The sequence below is a fragment of the Leucoraja erinacea genome, chromosome 4, assembly GCF_028641065.1.
Source record: "Leucoraja erinacea ecotype New England chromosome 4, Leri_hhj_1, whole genome shotgun sequence".
NCBI classification, from domain to species: domain Eukaryota; kingdom Metazoa; phylum Chordata; class Chondrichthyes; order Rajiformes; family Rajidae; genus Leucoraja; species Leucoraja erinaceus.
Window position 1 is genome coordinate 101,780,870 of NC_073380.1, and position 16,938 is coordinate 101,797,807.

Genomic DNA, 16,938 nt, shown 5'->3' on the forward strand with positions numbered 1-16,938 from the left:
GACCCTAATTCAGACTGTGATCAAAGGGAACATTTGGTAGGTCCTTTGAGATCAGATAAACACCCCATTAGGTAATTATTTTAAAAGTCTAAACCAACTGGGTAGATATGTCACATATAAATTAATTCACTGGTTTTTGTAAACCAGATACAAATTACAATGTAGCACACACTGTAATTTATAGTCCAGTGTATAAAGGGAGGTTTAAAATAACTTGTGTATAACCAGCTTCTTTCGCTAATGTCTGGAAATGACATATTTCATAAAATGTAGTTGCTGCTTAAACCTCATGTCAGCCCCGACACATTCAGTTTCACATTATAATTGTTAAGCACCGTTATTTTTAAATTTCAAAAACACTTTCCTCGTTGAAATCCAAGTATAATTTATTTAAAGATAGTTTATTATTATAAGCATATCAGCAGCTTTGCAAAATGGCCACCATATCCTCTCAGCATCAATGTATGAAGATCCCATTTACTCAGTAGGACTGGAAACAATGCATCTGCAAATGATGAGATATTCTGTCTATACAACTAGACGATTTGCACATCTAAAAATGCAATTGGTCTATGCCAATTAAAGGAAATATGCTGTAGCCGCGGATGTCCACTTTTGGTGTCAGTATAAACATTTTAACAAATCAGATCTCAGGCTTACACTTCACAAATAAATGCTATCTTTGTCTAAAGGCCATTTCATAAAAACATCCCAGAATCATAGGATGGGCAATGGAGGTACAATATTGCTAAAAACATGAGTCAATCTAAGAAATGCATTCCTAAGCAAAGCCACAAAGTGACTTTGAAGCCAGGTTTGTGGTTGATACAAATATGGGTGAAGGGACAGTTAGTAGTGAGAAAGCAGGGAGTCTGCAGAAGGACATGGATAGGTTGGAAGAGTGGGTTAGAATTTAGAAGATTGAGGGGGGATCGTATAGAAACGTACAAAATTCTTAAGGGGTTGGACAGGCTAGATGCAGGAAGATTATTGCCGATGTTGGGGGAAATTCACAACAAGGGGGGTCACAGTTTAAGGATAAGGGGGAAATCTTTTAGGACCGAGATGAAAAAAACATTTTTCACACAGAGAGTGGTGAATCTCTGGAATTCTCTGCCACAGAAGGTAGTTGGGGCCAGTTCATTGGCTATATTTAAGAGGGAGTTAGATGTGGCCCTTGTGGCTAAAGGGATCAGGGGGTATGGAGAGAAGGCAGGTACAGGATACTGAGATGGATGACCAGCCATGATCATATTGAATGACGGTGCAGGCTCGAAGGGCCGAATGGCCTACTACTGCACCTATTTTCTATGGTTCTATCTATGTTTCTAAGAAGTAGCAAATGGAATAGAGTGTAGCAATGTGTACGACCATCACTTTGGTAGAAGGAGCAAAGGCGTAGAATATTTTCTAAATGGGGAGAAAATTCAGAAATTGGAGGGACTTGGGAGTTCTGGTGCAGAGTTCCTAAAAGGTTAATTTGCAGATTGAGTCAGTAGTAAGGAAAGGAAATGCAATGTTAGCATTCATTTTAACAGGACTAAAACATATATAATGTTTAAATTGTACAAGGCATTGGTGAGAGCCAAATCTGGAGTATGGTGTACAATTTTGGTCGCCAAATTATAGGAAGGATGTCAACAAAATAGAGAGAGTACAGAGGAGATTTACTAGAATGTTGCCTGGGTTTCAACAACTAAGTTACAGAGATAGGTTGAATAAGTTAGGTCTTTATTCTCTGGAGCGCAGAAGGTTAAGGGGGGACTTGATAGAGGTCTTTGAAATGATGAGAGGGATAGACAGAGTTGATGGGACAAGCTTTTCCCTTTGAGAATAGGGAAGATTCAAACAAGAGGACATGACTTCAGAATTAAGGGACAGAAGTTTAGGGGCAATATGAGGGGGAACTTCTTTACTCAGAGAGTGGTAGCGGTATGGAATGAGCTTCAAGTGGAAGTGGTGTCGGCAGGTTCATTGGTATCATTTAAAAATGAATTGGATAGGCATATGGATGAGAAGGGAATGGAGGGTTATGGTACGAGTGCAGGCAGGTGGGACTAAGGGGAAAAAACATTTGTTCGGCACGGACTTGTAGGGCCGAGATGGCCTGTTTCCGTGCTGTAATTGTTATATGGTTATATGGTTATATAAGTAAGAATGTAATGCTGAGGCTTTATAAGCCACTGGTCAGACTACATTTGGAATACTGTGAGCTGTTTTTGGCCCATTTCTTAGGAAGGATGTGCTGGTGTTGGAGAGGGTCCTGAGGCGGTTTATGAGAATGATCCCGAGAATGATACGGTTAACGTCCAAGGAATGTTTGATAACTCAAGGCCTGTACTCACTGGAATTTGGAAGGATGAAGGGGATATCATTGCAAAAAAAGTAATCATGAAAGGCCTAGATAGAGTAGATGTGAAGAGGATTTTCCAGTAGTGGGTGAGTCTAGGATCATAGGGCACAGCCACAGAATAAAATGATGTATCTTTAGAATGGAGGTGAGGAGGAATTTATTTATGCAGAGTGTGGGGAATGCATGGGATTCATTGCTGTAGATGGCTGTGGAGGTCAGGTCTTTGGGTGTTTATTTATGGAGAATGATAGGTTTTTAATTGGTAAGGTTGTCAAAGGTTATGGCGACAAGGCAGGAGTATGGGATAGGGAAATATAGATCAGCCATGACAGAATGGCGGAGCAGACTCGATGGGCTGAATCAGCTAATTCTGCTCCTATGTCTTATGATCTCATGACATTAGTGCAGCTAGGTAGCTCTATGGGAAGCTGCACAGTTAAAGGCCTGTCCCACCGGTATGCGATTGCATGCATCACGCGGAGCCGGTCCCTATTCGAACCGTGGAGGCTTATGGAGTTTTGTGGGGCTGGTCCCGACATCATAATCACCAATCAGCTGGGCAGGAGGCGGGCCGACTGAATTTGGACGTCGCACGGCGTCGAGCGGTGACGTCATCACGCAACGGCACGCCGGGCGGTGATGTCATCGCGCAATGCCACGTACTAGGCATACGCCGTCAAGATGCTGCGTACGATGTCAAGACGTTGCGTACGCCCGTCGAGACGTTGCGTACGGCCTCGATGCAGCTGCGGGCCGACAGGCCGTTGTCGCGCGGGGGATTTTTGGACAGTGCAAGATTTTTGGAGCCCAGCATGATGTCGGAACCAGCCCCGCACAACTACATACGCCTCCGCCGATCGAAGTGGGACCGGCCCCGCGAGGCCATTCGCCTCAAGCGACCCCGTTTGGTCGCGCTAGACACATGCTATCGCATGCTGGTGGGACAGGCCCTTAAGAGATAGTTGTAGGGATGCAATTCCAGAAATTGACCAAATGTGTAGTGCCCCGGCAGGCCCTGGGAGAACTAAAACTCTTGGAATACACAAGTTGTAAGGACAGAATGACTGAGGGAAATATGGTTCCTGACTGTTAAGGAGGCTACAATATTTACAGTACATTCATACAATATCGCCATCATATTATTACATTACGATTACTATAATCTTTCATACTCAAGTAAAGGTATTTCACCACAGAATAAGAAATTCTGGACCCAAGAAATGGCAGATGCTGATTTACAAAAAATAATAAATTCTGTCCTTTTGTAATTTCCTAAAATTGACAAAATCTGCACATTCACTGCAGTTCTAATACCATATTCTGCACGGTGTACATATGTATGGAATTACTTGCCTGGATGATACTCAAAACATTGATTTTCACTGTATCTAAGCACAAATACAAAACCAATACCAATACCAAACATCAGGGCACATCAAGGTGATGATTCACTTTCCAACCACTGAAGATGCAGGTAAGCAGGCAGACACCACCCCATGGAGGATGCCCAAGAATGGAAATTAAGTTGGGAAAGGAAGAGCCTCATCTGATGGACAACAGAAACTGCAGATGCTGACATCTGATACACAGAGTGCTGTAGAACTCAGCAAGTCAGGCAGTATCTGGGGGTAGGAATGGACAGGTGATGTTTTGGGTCGGGACTCTTCTTCAGACTCATTCAAGATGCTGGCCAACATTCCTCTCTACACACACACATGTGGTGGCCCCCCTGCAATCTAATCCATTCTCCTCTGGAGGGGAAAAAGTCTCACAATTGCCAAGGTTCTCTTCCATGTGAGCAGTCATAGATCTAATGCACCATCTGTGGAAGTGCTCTGGGCCAATGCATTTACTAAGATCAGTGACAAGAAGGCAAATAATGAGGCAAGTTAAAAACATTCTGTAGATCTGTTAAATGCTGTAGAAATCAAAATCCTTTTTTATGACTATTGTAACGAGATTTTGTTCAAATTTTATTTTTTTGAATGACAAATAAATTCAATTCAATTCAATTATTTTCAAAGATATTTTACCTCATTAGTATTTTGTTTATAAATAGTTTAATGAGGGCAATAAAAATGGAAAATTGCATGTAATGTCTCTGTTGATGAAGTTCATGTTTTTTCCATTCTAGAATTCTTCTGTACTGTAATATGTGCAGTTTCTTTCTGTGAACAAGATCGCAGAGCAATTTCATAAATAGGTCAAAATGGTTGAAGGCAATAACTGAGGGCTTGTTGATAAGTAAGTCAGTGGACAGCTAATTTATGTTTGAGACCAACACGGTGGATTTGGGACTCAGTTTTATGATAAATTCAGTCTCAAATTTAATCTCTTGACAGAATGTACAACAATCCGTCATTCAGAATAAGAAGCTGCCGTGTTTGAAATCACTAAGCTGCTATTTATTTTTCCAAGAACTAATAAGATTTATTTTTCTTTTAAAAATACTGATGGACATGAGGAGGATGCTTTGAGGATGCAGGGTGACTTGGACAGGTTGGACAGGGCAGATGCGTGGCAGATGCAGTTTAATGTGGATCAATGTGAGGTTATCCACTTTGGTGGCAAAAACAGGATGGCAGATTATTATCTAAACGGTGTCAAGTTGGGAAAATGGGAAGTACAATGGGATCTGGGGGTCCTTGTTCATCAATCAATGAAAGGCGTGAGGGAGTTAGATGTGGCCCTTGTGGCTAAAGAGATCAGGGGGTATGGAGAGAAGGCAGGTACGGGATACTGAGTTGGATGATCAGCCATGATCATACTGAATAGCGGTGCAGGCTCGAAGGGCTGAATGGCCTACTCCTGCACCTAATTTCTATGTTTCTATGTTTCTATGTCCCACTTAGGAAACCTGAACGGAAACCTCTGGAGACTTTGCACCCCACCCAAGGTTTCCGTGCAGTTCCTGGAGGTTCCCTGAGGTTTTTGTTAGTCTTCCCTACCTGCTTCCACTACCTGAAACCTCCGGCAACCACCTGCAACCATTTTAATTTTATTCTTGTGGCCTGTTCAAGCTTTAGTCCAGATTATTATGGTTTTATTATTATTATCCCCATGTCTCTCAGCTTTGAAAATAAATCTGTATCATTCTTTCATTATTCCTTTCTCTAATAAAAGTTAGTTCAGATCCACTGGGATTTTTATAAAATAGAATCAGAAATTACAATTATGTTCTGGAATTACCCATGGCACAGAGGAACAGAGGAAGGGGAATCAATGGTCAAACTGCGTTAAAAATACTCATTATATTAACACCTACCTCTTTGGACACCAACGTCAAAGGCTTTGGTCCAGTTTCTATCACTTGTGTTAACTTGACAGTGATATCTTCCCACATTATTTATTGTCACATTCTGTATAGTCAGGCTGATGTCTGTAAATGGTAGGAAGCTATATTTGATTCTTCCTTTGTAGTCATAGCCAATGAATAACGATGAAGGTGTGATATTAACGATCATGTTTATTTCTTCTTCAGTCACTTGCTTCCATGTCACTTCTTGAACATCACTCCCATTTGGATTTCCACAGAGTAACGTCACATTGCTCCCCGGAACCAACTCCACCTGAGTATCTGCTGCCCGACCTCTTGAAAAATTTGCTTTAAAAATATTTAAAGGAGGCAATTAGTACAACACAATTTGATGTATGGTATCACCGTATTCAAATTTTGAATAAGTTTTGAAGTGAACTAAATTACTTCAGATCGCTGTATTATTTACAAGTTTAGCTTTATCTTTGAATTTGCAAAATATATAGATTTTTTTTTTTTTTTAATTACACATCTATGAGTTACAAATAAGCTGACAGTTTCAATCACTTTAAGACCACGAGACATTCTGAAGTCACTAACTCATCGATTGGCATTAATAAGTGAATTAGAGTGTTGAACCTTCACAACTACTTGTTGTTAAAGCATCAAGGTTACAATATAACTTTGTACAGAAGATTATATGAAGGACACTTGCTTGAACAGGTAATTGTTTAATTTAATGCTGAGTCCCATGAACGCAGGATGGCCAGTCGAAAGATGAGACGTTGTCCCCCAAGCTTGGTTGAGACAGCACAACTCTGAATTCCCAGTTTCAGCTAATCTGCCATCGATGTATGCTGGTCTCAGACTCAGACAGCTCTACTGATAAGCTGTCATCCTGTAAATTTAACTCAATATTTCCTGCCTACCAATGCTGCTGACCTGAGCATTTCTAACATTATCTGTTATTTCAGATTTCCAGCAACTGTAATGTTTAGTATCTCACTGTTCTGCAGTTATTTTTCTCTCTCCTCTAACATCATTCATCTTCTCCTAACTAAAGAACAAATGCAATAAACCAGTCCACAGCACACTCTCATAGTCACCAAATACATCCTTTCCTTCTCTCTGAATCTCTGCACCATCAATGACATCCCCCTTGACCTCTATATCCTTATCCTTCCCTCCTATATAAAACTTGTATAATTTTTAGGAATTAAGTTCGCCACTCTGGTGATTTAGAAACCAAACATAGAATTAGGTGCAGGAGTAGGCTTCGGCCCTTCAAGCTGCACCGCCATTCAATATGATCATGGCTGATCATCCAACTCAGTATCCTGTACCTGCCTTCTCTCCATACCCCCTGATCCCTTAGCCACAAGGGCCACATCTAAAACTTCTTAAATATAGCCAATGAACTGGCCTCAACTACCCTCTGTGGCAGAGAGTTCCAGAGATTCACCACTCTCTGTGTGAAAAAAGTTCTTCTCATCTCGGTTTTAAAGGATTTCCCCCTTTCTGTGACCCCTGACTTCCCCAAAGCAATCTTCCTGCATCTAGCTGTCCAACCCCTTAAGAATTTTGTAAGTTTCTATAAGATCCCCTCTCAATCTCCTAAATTCTAGAGAGTATAAACCAAGTCTATCCAGTCTTTCTTCATAAGACAGTCCTGACATCCCCAGGAATCAGTCTGGTGAACCTTCTCTGCACACCCTCTATGGCAATAATGTCCTTCCTCAGATTTGGAGACCAAAACTGTACGCAATACTCCAGGTGTGGTCTCACCAAGACCCTGTACAACTGCAGTAGAACCCCCTGCTTATAGAAATCCGTTGCTATGAAAGCAATTTCGCTTTCACACTGCCTGCTGCACCTGCATGCCTACTTTCAACATGTGTACCATGACACCCAGGTCTCGCTGCATCTCCCCTTTCCTAGTCAGCACTTTATTTAGTTCTGATGAAAAGTCATCAAGCTGAAGCATTTGACCGTGTCCCTCTACAGATGCTGCCTGGCCTGCTGCCCAGCATCTTCATCTAAATGACTTTAGATTCTTAGAGTCAAGAGACAAGAGTCATATGTCCCAGATAGAACAATGCAATTCTCACTTGCTGCAGCACAACAGAATATGTAAACATAGTACACTGTAAACAATATAATAAACGAGAGAGAAAAAAAAAGTTCAGTGTGTATATGTACTCATACTCACAAGTACACACACACACACATATATCTATATTACTAAAAGTCTGATCTTGACCACTTCCTGTTGTTCTGTATATTGATTTTAGAAAAAACGCTGCAACATTTACGGCTGTGATTTTGGCCATCTTACTCAGTCCCCCTCCGCTGCACATGACAAGAGGATTTTTCCCATCGTAGAAAAATAAAAGAGTTATTAGTGTTTAAAAAATGTTGAGATTTTTTCTCCTGAAGGCCATGCCCCTTTCGGAGGGACTATAAAACCCGGAAGTGTTGAGTGCCTCAGTCAGTTTCTGCAAGATGGGGGAGTGAGAGGGTCATGTCTCTCAGACTGAGCTGTGAATAACACTGAACATATGTTTACTAAACGGTGAGTTGTTTTACTGACCTGTCAGTGCCCTTAATGTGGCTTGAAAATATAGTTTAGAAATGCTAAAGCTGTGTTGCCTTTGGTTTGGAAATGCTAAAGCTGTGTTGCCAGACGGGACCAGCTACAGTGCATAATGGGAAAATGGACAAGGGAGAGCCAGTGGATGTAGTGAACCTGGACTTTCAGAAAGCATTTGTTAAGGTCCCACATAGGAGATTAGTGGACAACATGAGAGCACATTCTATTGGAGGTAGAGTGCTGACATGGTTACAAAATTGGTTGGCAGACAGAAAACAAAAAGTAGGGATTAAAAGGTTCCTTTCAGAGTGGCAGACAGTGACTAGTGTGGTACCGCACGGCTCGATGCTGGGACCGCAGCTATTTACAATATATATTAATGATCGAGATGAAGGGTTTAAAAGTAACATTAGCAAATTTGCAGATGACACAAAGCTGGGTGGCAGTGTGAACTGGGAAGAGGATGCTATGAGGATGCAGGGTGACTTGGACAGGTTGGGCGTGTGGGCAGATGCATGGCAGATGCAGTTTAATGTGGATCAATATGAGGTTATCCACTTTGGTGGCAAAAACAGAAAGGCAGATTATTATCTAAATGGTGTCAAGTTGGGAAAATGGGAGGTACAATGGGATCTGGGGGACCTTGTTCTGTCTGTCAATTAAAGTAAGCATGCAGGTACAGCAGACAGTGAAGAATGAGAATGGCATGTTGGCCTTCAATACATGAGGAGTTGAGTATAGGAGCAAAGAGGTCCTTCTGCAGTTGTACAGGGCCCTAGTGAGAGCACACCTGGAATATTGTGTGCAGTTTTGTTCACCAAATTTGAGGAAGGACATTCTTGGTATTGAGGGAGTGCAGCGTAGGTTCATGAGGTTAATTCCCGGGATGGCGGGACTGTCATATGCTGAGAAAATGGAACGGCTGGGCTTGTACACACTGGAGATTAGGATGTGAGGGGATCTTATTGAAACATATAAGATTATTAAGGGTTTGGACATGCCAGAGGCAGGAAACATGTTCCTGATGTTGGGGGAGTTCAGAACCAGGGGACACAGTTTAAGAGTAAGGAGTAACTCATTTAGAATGGAGATGTGGAAAAACTTTTTCACACAAAGACAATAGACAATAGATGTAGGAGTGGGCCATTTGGCCCTTCGAGCCAGCACCACCATTCAATGTGATCATGGCTGAGTTGTGAGTCTATGGAATTCTCTACCTCAGAAGGTGGTGGAGGCAAGTTCTCTGGATGCTTTCAAGAGAGAGTTAGATAAAGCTCTTAAAGATAGCAGAGTCAGGGGATATGGGGGAAGGCAGGAATGTGGGTGCTGATTGTGGATGATCAGCCATGATCACATTGAATGGTGGTGCTGACTAGAAGGGCCGAATGGCCTAATGCTGCACCTATTGACTATTGTCTATCGTCTATTGTTACCCAGGCGCAGATGGAACCCGGAAAAGGGGCAGCCAGCCGGCTCGGGCAGAGCCCTCTTTCGCTTGGTGTCGTGACTCGCGGATGGCCAGCTTAACCAGGCACGGGAGCAACCCAACCAGGACATCTTCGGCCCTACCCTCTCCCCTCCGGACAGGGTGTCCAAAGATGAGGATCACCACAATGGTAAGCCAACAATCACGCAGCCATTCCCTCTGCCTAGTTCACAACACCATGAAAAGAGCTGAAAAAATATTCATTGTCTAATGATTTTATTAACTGGGTTAATTATTATTTGTCTAAGATTACTTCTTATGTTCCTTTCATTTGCCTTGTGCTCTACCTTAATGTATCTGATGACAGCTCACTGCTATGCTTCAGCATGCTTAATATGGCTAAGGGGATAATGGGGTATGGAGAGAAGGCAGGTACGGGATACTGAGTTGGATGATCCGCCATGATCATATTGAATGGCGGTGCAGGCTCGAAGGGCCGAATGGCCTACTCCTGCACCTAATTTCTATGTTTCTATGTATGTTAAAAGGAAGAAATTGATGTCTGAAACACAATAATTGAGACAGACGTAAATGAAAATGTATTAATGCCAGTTGTGGGAACTCCTACAACTTCAATATTTGACTTCTTTACAAGGGATTCACAATCTCATTTCGTTTTACCAATGTGTTTTAAGTGATCATTATTATGTGAGACAAAGCAGACAAAAAAAATAATGACTAATGACAGATTGCTAGAGTCTTCAATTGCCTTTGTTGTTGAGTGATAAGTAGCTTATAATATTGTACATTTAAAACTAAGGAAAGGAGAAAGGAATTAAAGTTGATGGAGAAGACATGTTGAAGTCTACTGGATTCAGCTCCCATTTACAGAAGGAATCAATGCATACTTGAGACAGAAACAATTTAGATTTGTATCCAGGTGGACAGAGATATATCAGTTACTGCAGAGTACATCATTCCAATTATTTGACATTTATTTTCCATTACTTTTAATGAAAAGAAATGATCAAAAGTCAGCTCGGTACACCTCAGTTTTCAGGAAGCAGCCAAATGCTATTTACAATTAAAAGATAGAAGTTGAATGGTTTTGAACAACGTATCATTACATGACCATGGGAATCAGAAACCAAAACTAAACAGCCTACAGAAATAGGTCTCAGCAGGTTTTTGACAGTAATAGGCTTTGTTTCTATCTCACTCAACATTCACAGTTGCCAATTTCCAAATATGGACAGATTTGAAAACAATTCAATTCTGAGGTAGACAAAAATGCTGGAGAAACTCAGCGGGCGAGGCAACATCTATGGAGTGAAGGAAATAGGCAACGGTTTGGGTTGAGTCCCTTCTTCAGACTGATGTGGGGGTGGGGGGGCGGGAAGAAGAAAGGAAGAGGCAGAGACAATGGGCTATGGGAAAGCTGGGAAGGGGAGGGGAGAGAAGGAGAAAGCAGGGACTACCTGAAATTGGAAAAGCCAATGTTCACACCGCTAGGGTGTAAACTAACCAAGCAAAATATGAAGTGCTGCTCCTCCAATTTACGGTGGGCCTCACTCTGGCCATGGAGGAGGCCCAGGACAGAAAGGTTGGATTCAGAATGGGAAGGGGAGTTGAAGTGCTGAGCCACCGGGAGATCAGGTTGGTTATTGCGAACCGGGCGGAGGTGTTGGGTGAAACGATTGCCAAGCCTACGCTTGGTCTCACCAATGTAGAGCAGCTGACACCTAGAGCAGTGGATGCAATAGATGAGGTTGGAGGAGGTGCATCATACGAAACATCAAGGGAAATCATAAGGAATGTACTAACACCCAATTACAGCCTGACTGCAAAAGATTGCTACCACATCCACTACCCACCCCCTCCGTGCTGCACAACATCACATCTCCATCATCAGCAATGAAAATAGAAGAGGTGGAGAGGCTGTTCAGAGGACAGAAAAGCCGGAAATCTCCAGGACTGGATAATGTTTACCCTCGATTCTCAAGCTCCGAGCCGAACAACTGGCACCTACACAGACATTTTCAACCAGTCCCTGCAACCAGTCCCTGCCTGCTTCAAGGTCTCCACTATTGTCCCTGTACCCAAAAAGGCAAGGATTCCTGGTCTTAATGACTACAGGCCTGTTGCACTGACGTCTGTATTCATGAAGACCCTTGAAAGGCTTGTGCTGGCCAAGCTGAAAAATATCACAAACCCCCTGCTGGACCATCTGCAGTTTGCATATTAGGTCAATAGATCTGTGGATGACACAGTCAACCTGAGCCTGCACATCATCCTACAGCACGTAGACCACCAGGGGACCTATGCGAGGATTTTGTTTGTTGATTTTAACTCTGCATTCAACACCATTGTGTGAGAGCTGCTATACTCCAAACTTTCCGAGTTGACTGTGCCTGAACCCCTCTGTCGGTGGATCACCAACTTCCTGACAGGCAGGAAGCAGCATGTGAAGCTGGGAAAGCATATCTCGAACCCGCAAACCCTCCTCCGCATAGGAGCACAGCAAGGCTGCATACTCTCCCCTCTCCTCTACTCACTCTACAACAATGATTGCACATCCACTGACTCCTCTGTCAAGCTTCTCAAGTTTGCAGATGACACAACCCTGATTGGACTGATCCAGGATGGGGAGGAATCTGCCTACAAACAGGAAGTGTCAAAGCTGGCGTCCTGGTGCTCATCGCAACAACCTGGAGCTCAATGCTCTTAAGACAGTGGGATTGATTGTAGATGCTCCCCCTCACCTCACCCCACTTACTATCAACACACCACAGTCACATCTGTGTAGTCTTTTAAGTCCCTGGGAACCATCATCTCCAAGGACCTTAAATGGGGGGCCACCATCGGCCACAGTCCAAAAGGCACAACAGAGGATACATTTCCTGCGGCAGCTGAGGAGGCACAATCTGCCACAGGTAATGATGGTCCAATTCTATACAGCCATCTTAGAGTCAGTCCTCACCTTTTCCATCATATTGTCACTTGCGGGTGGAGCACCAAGGCAAATTCCTTGTATGTGAATACTTGGCCAATAAACTTATTCAAACTCAAACTTAAGTATAATGAAATGATAAAATACTTAAATTGAATATGACAAAAGATGAGAAAATGTTTCTAAAAGGAATGGAAAGTATTTTGCTTTAAATGAAGAATACTCAGAGAGGATAATTCTACCCTGATGTAAGTCTCACCAGCCTATAATTTCCTTGTTTGACTACTACCCTTGTTAAACAGAAAACGGCATTGACTAATCTTTACTACTTTAGGCCCTAGTCTGTGGCTCTATAGGATACAAAGATCTCTGTCAAAGTCCCATCAATCTCTACTTTTGCCTCTTTCAATAGCATGTGCTGGATCCCCTTAGGCTCTGGGATTGATCCACCTTAATATTGTTCAAGAGACCCAACATCTCTTTATTTTTGATATTAGCATCTGCCTCTCTGATCTTGGTACCATTCATGTCCTTCTCCTTGGTGAATACCAATGTGGTATTAATTTAGTATGTTACCCACTTTGTCTTGCTCCAAACAAAAATTCCCTCATTTGTCCTTCAACGTTCCTGACCTCTCCCCAGTTACTTCCTATTTTTTTAATTTATGTATGAAATTCCATGGGATTCATTTTAATCCTACTTGGCCAGGACATTTCATGGTCCCTTTTATACCTCCTGATTCCTTGTTCAAGTAGTTCCTTGTTCAAGTAGTTCCTAGGTGCAGGAGTAGGCCATTCGGCCCTTCGAGCCTGCACCGCCATTCAATATGATCATGGCTGATCATCCAACTCAGTATCCCGTACCTGCCTTCTCTCCATACCCCCTGATCCCCTTAGCCACAAGGGCCACATCTAACTCCCTCTTAAATATAGCCAATGAACTGGCCTCAACTACCCTCTGTGGCAGAGAGTTCCAGAGATTCACCACTCTCTGCGTGAAAAAAGTTCTTCTCATCTCAGTTTTAAAGGATTTCCCCTTTATCCTTAAGCTGTGACCCCTTGTCCTGGACTTCCCTAACATCGGGAACAATCTTCCTGCATCTAGCCTGTCCAACCCATTAAGAATTTTGTAAGTTTCTATAAGATCCCCTCTCAATCTTCTAAATTCTAGAGAGTATAAAGCAAGTGATTGTTTTAACCACTCAACGCCACTACCCAGAGTACAGAAAATCTGAATGTAGATTGAAGCATAATATCTTACCTGGGTTCAGTATTTCAATTTTTTTCAGTAATTTGCCATTAGGAAAAGTGTTAATGGAACATTGATAAATGCCCTCATCTGCAGCTGAAGCTTTCAACATAATATCTCCATTGATGAACGATGACAAAAATTTAACACTTTGGTTATATGGAGGAAGTATGTTCTCTCCTAATTGAGGATTATATACAGCAATGTTGTGCTTCACACCATTTATAATCTTCTCCCAGGACAGCTGAATCATCTCGCCCGTCTGAGGATATGCACATCTCAGTCTGACTACATCCTGACGTTTAATTGTAGAATCAATATTCTGGTGCACTTCACCATCCACACCTGAAATATCAAGAAATTAGAAGTTTAGAAACATAGAAACATAGAAACATAGAAAATAGGTGCAGGAGTAGGCCATTCGGCCCTTCGAGCCTGCACCGCCATTCAATATGATCATGGCTGATCATCCAACTCAGTATCCCATACCTGCTTTCTCTCCATACCCCCTGATACCTTTAGCCACAAGGGCGACATCTAACTCCCTCTTAAATATAGCCAATGAACTGGCCTCAACTGCCTTCTGTGGCAGAGAATTCCAGAGATTCACTACTCTCTGTGTGAAAAATGATTTTCTCATCTCGGTCCTAAAAGATTTCCCCTTATCCTTAAACTGTGACCCTTTGTTCTGGACTTCCCCAACATCGGGAACAATCTTCCTGCATCTAGCCTGTCCAACCCCTTAAGAATTGTGTAAGTTTCTATAAGATCCCCCCTTAATCTTCTAAATTCTAGCGAGTCTATCCAGTCTTTCTTCACATGAAAGTCCTGACATCCCAGGAATCAGTCTGGTGAACGTTCTCTGTACTCCCTCTATGGCAAGAATGTATTTCCTCTGATTTGGAGACCAAAACTGCAGTAGAACCTCCCTGTTCCTATACTCAAATCATTTTGCTATGAATGCTAACATACCATTTGCTTTCTTCACTGCCTGCTGCACCTGCATGCCTACTTTCAATGACTGGTGTACCATGACACCCAGGTCTCGTTGCATCTCCCCTTTTCCTAATCGGCCACCATTTAGATAATAGTCTGCTTTCCTGTTTTTGCCAGCAAAGTGGATAACCTCACATTTATCCACATTACACTGCATCTGCCATGCATTTGCCCACTTACCCAGCCTATCACCTTGCAGCCTCCTAGCATCCTCCTCACAGCTAACACTGCCCCCAAGCTTCGTGTCATCTGCAAACTTGGATTTGTTGCATTCAATTCCCTCGTCCAAATCATTAATATATATTGTAAATAGCTGGGGTCCCAGCACTGAGCCTTGCGGTACCCCACTAGTCACTGCCTGCCATTCTGAAAGGACCCGTTTACTCCTACTCTTTGCTTCCTGTCTGCCAGCCAGTTCTCTATCCACATCAATACTGAACCCCCAATACTGTGTGCTTTAAGTTTGCATACTAATCTCTTATGTGGGACCTTGTCGAAAGCCTTCTGAAAGTCCAGATATAACACATCCACTGTTTCTCCCCTATCCACTCTAGTAGTTACATCCTCAAAAAATTCTATAAGATTCGTCAGACATGATTTACCTTTCATAAATCCATGCTGACTTTGTCCAATGATTTCGCCACTTTCCAAACGTGCTGCTATCCCATCTTTAATAACTGATTCTAGCAGTTTCCCCACTACCGATGTTAGACTAACTGGTCTGTAATTCCCCATTTTCTCTCTCCCTCCCTATTTAAAAAGTGGGGTTACAATCCTCAGGAACTGCTCCAGAATCTAAAGAGTTTTGAAATATTATCACTAATGCATCCACTATTTCTGGGGTTACTTCCTTAAGTACTCTGGGATGCATCTTATCTGGCCCTGGGGATTTATCAGCCTTTAATCCATTCAATTTACCTAACACTACTTCCCGGCTAACTTGGATATCACTCAGTTCCTCCATCTCATTTGACCCGCGGTCCCCTGCTATTTCCAGCATATTATTTATGTCTTCCTTAGTGAAGACAGAACCAAAGTAGTTATTCAATTGGTCTGCCATGTCCTTGTTCCCAACGATCAATTTCCCCCCTTGTTCCACATGATCAATATTATTTATTTAAGTTCCATATAGCTATTTAATGTGTGTTTGAAATTATCCTAACAACCAGGGACATTTAAATATTTATGTAAAGAGCTAACGCATACTTCTTGCCTTCTTTCAAAAGCATAATAGTACAGATGATGGAAATCAGGAATGGAACAGAAAATGTATCCAGACTTTGCAAATGCAGGCGTACATATACCCATGCCTGTAGATAACCGGGGCACCTCATGTATTGTTCCCTTTGCTTTCTCGGGTGATGTGGATTTAAGCCTCATCTTGATGAGTCTGGAATCATATCAAGGCTAGGCCAGTTAAGCATGACAGTTTTTCTCCCCAAAGAAAATATAAGAACAGGGATGTAATGCTGCAGCTCTACAGTATAAAACATTAATTAGGTGCAGGTCTTGTCGCACATTTTAGGAGGGATGTGATTGCCCATGCAGAGGGGATTCATCAGGATGTTGCCGGGATTCTAGCATTTCAGTTATAAGGAGAAACTTGTTAGGCCGGTGTGCTTCCTTGCTGTGGTAGAGGCTGAGTGGTGACCTGATAAAGGAATATAAAAGGTTCACAAGACTCCTGGGATGTCAGGACTTTCATATGAAGAAAGACTGGATAGACTCAGCTTGTACTCGCTAGAATTTAGAAGATTGAGGGGGGATCTTATAGAAACGTACAAAATTCTTAAGGGGTTGGACAGGCTAGATGCAGGAAGATTGTTCCCGAAGTTGGGGAAGTCCAGAACAAGGGGGTCACAGTGTAAGGATAAGGGGAAGTCTTTTAGAACAGAGATGAGAAAAACATTTTTCACACAGATAGTGGTGAGTCTCTGGAATTCTCTGCCACAGAGGGTAGTTGAGGCCAGTTCACTTGCTATATTTAAGAGGGAGTTAGATGTGGCCCTTGTGGCTAAAGGGATCAGGAGGTATGGAGAGAAGGCAGGTACAGGATACTGAGTTGGATGATCAGCCATGATCATATTGAATGGCGGTGCAGGCTCGAAGGGCCGAATGG

The 16,938-nt window shown here is 42.5% G+C and overlaps 1 protein-coding gene across 1 annotated transcript in view; it reads right to left on the reverse strand.

Annotated features, from left to right (window-relative positions):
* LOC129696073 (CD226 antigen-like) overlaps positions 1-16,938 on the reverse strand; it is a 61,555-nt gene that overhangs the window by 25,996 nt on the left and 18,621 nt on the right. The window contains exons 2-3 of the mRNA XM_055633480.1: positions 13,836-14,168; positions 5,619-5,957 (exon numbers count right to left, since the gene is read on the reverse strand). Coding sequence (XP_055489455.1) covers positions 5,619-5,957; positions 13,836-14,168 — 672 coding nt within the window. The remainder of the gene's footprint in view (positions 1-5,618; positions 5,958-13,835; positions 14,169-16,938) is intronic.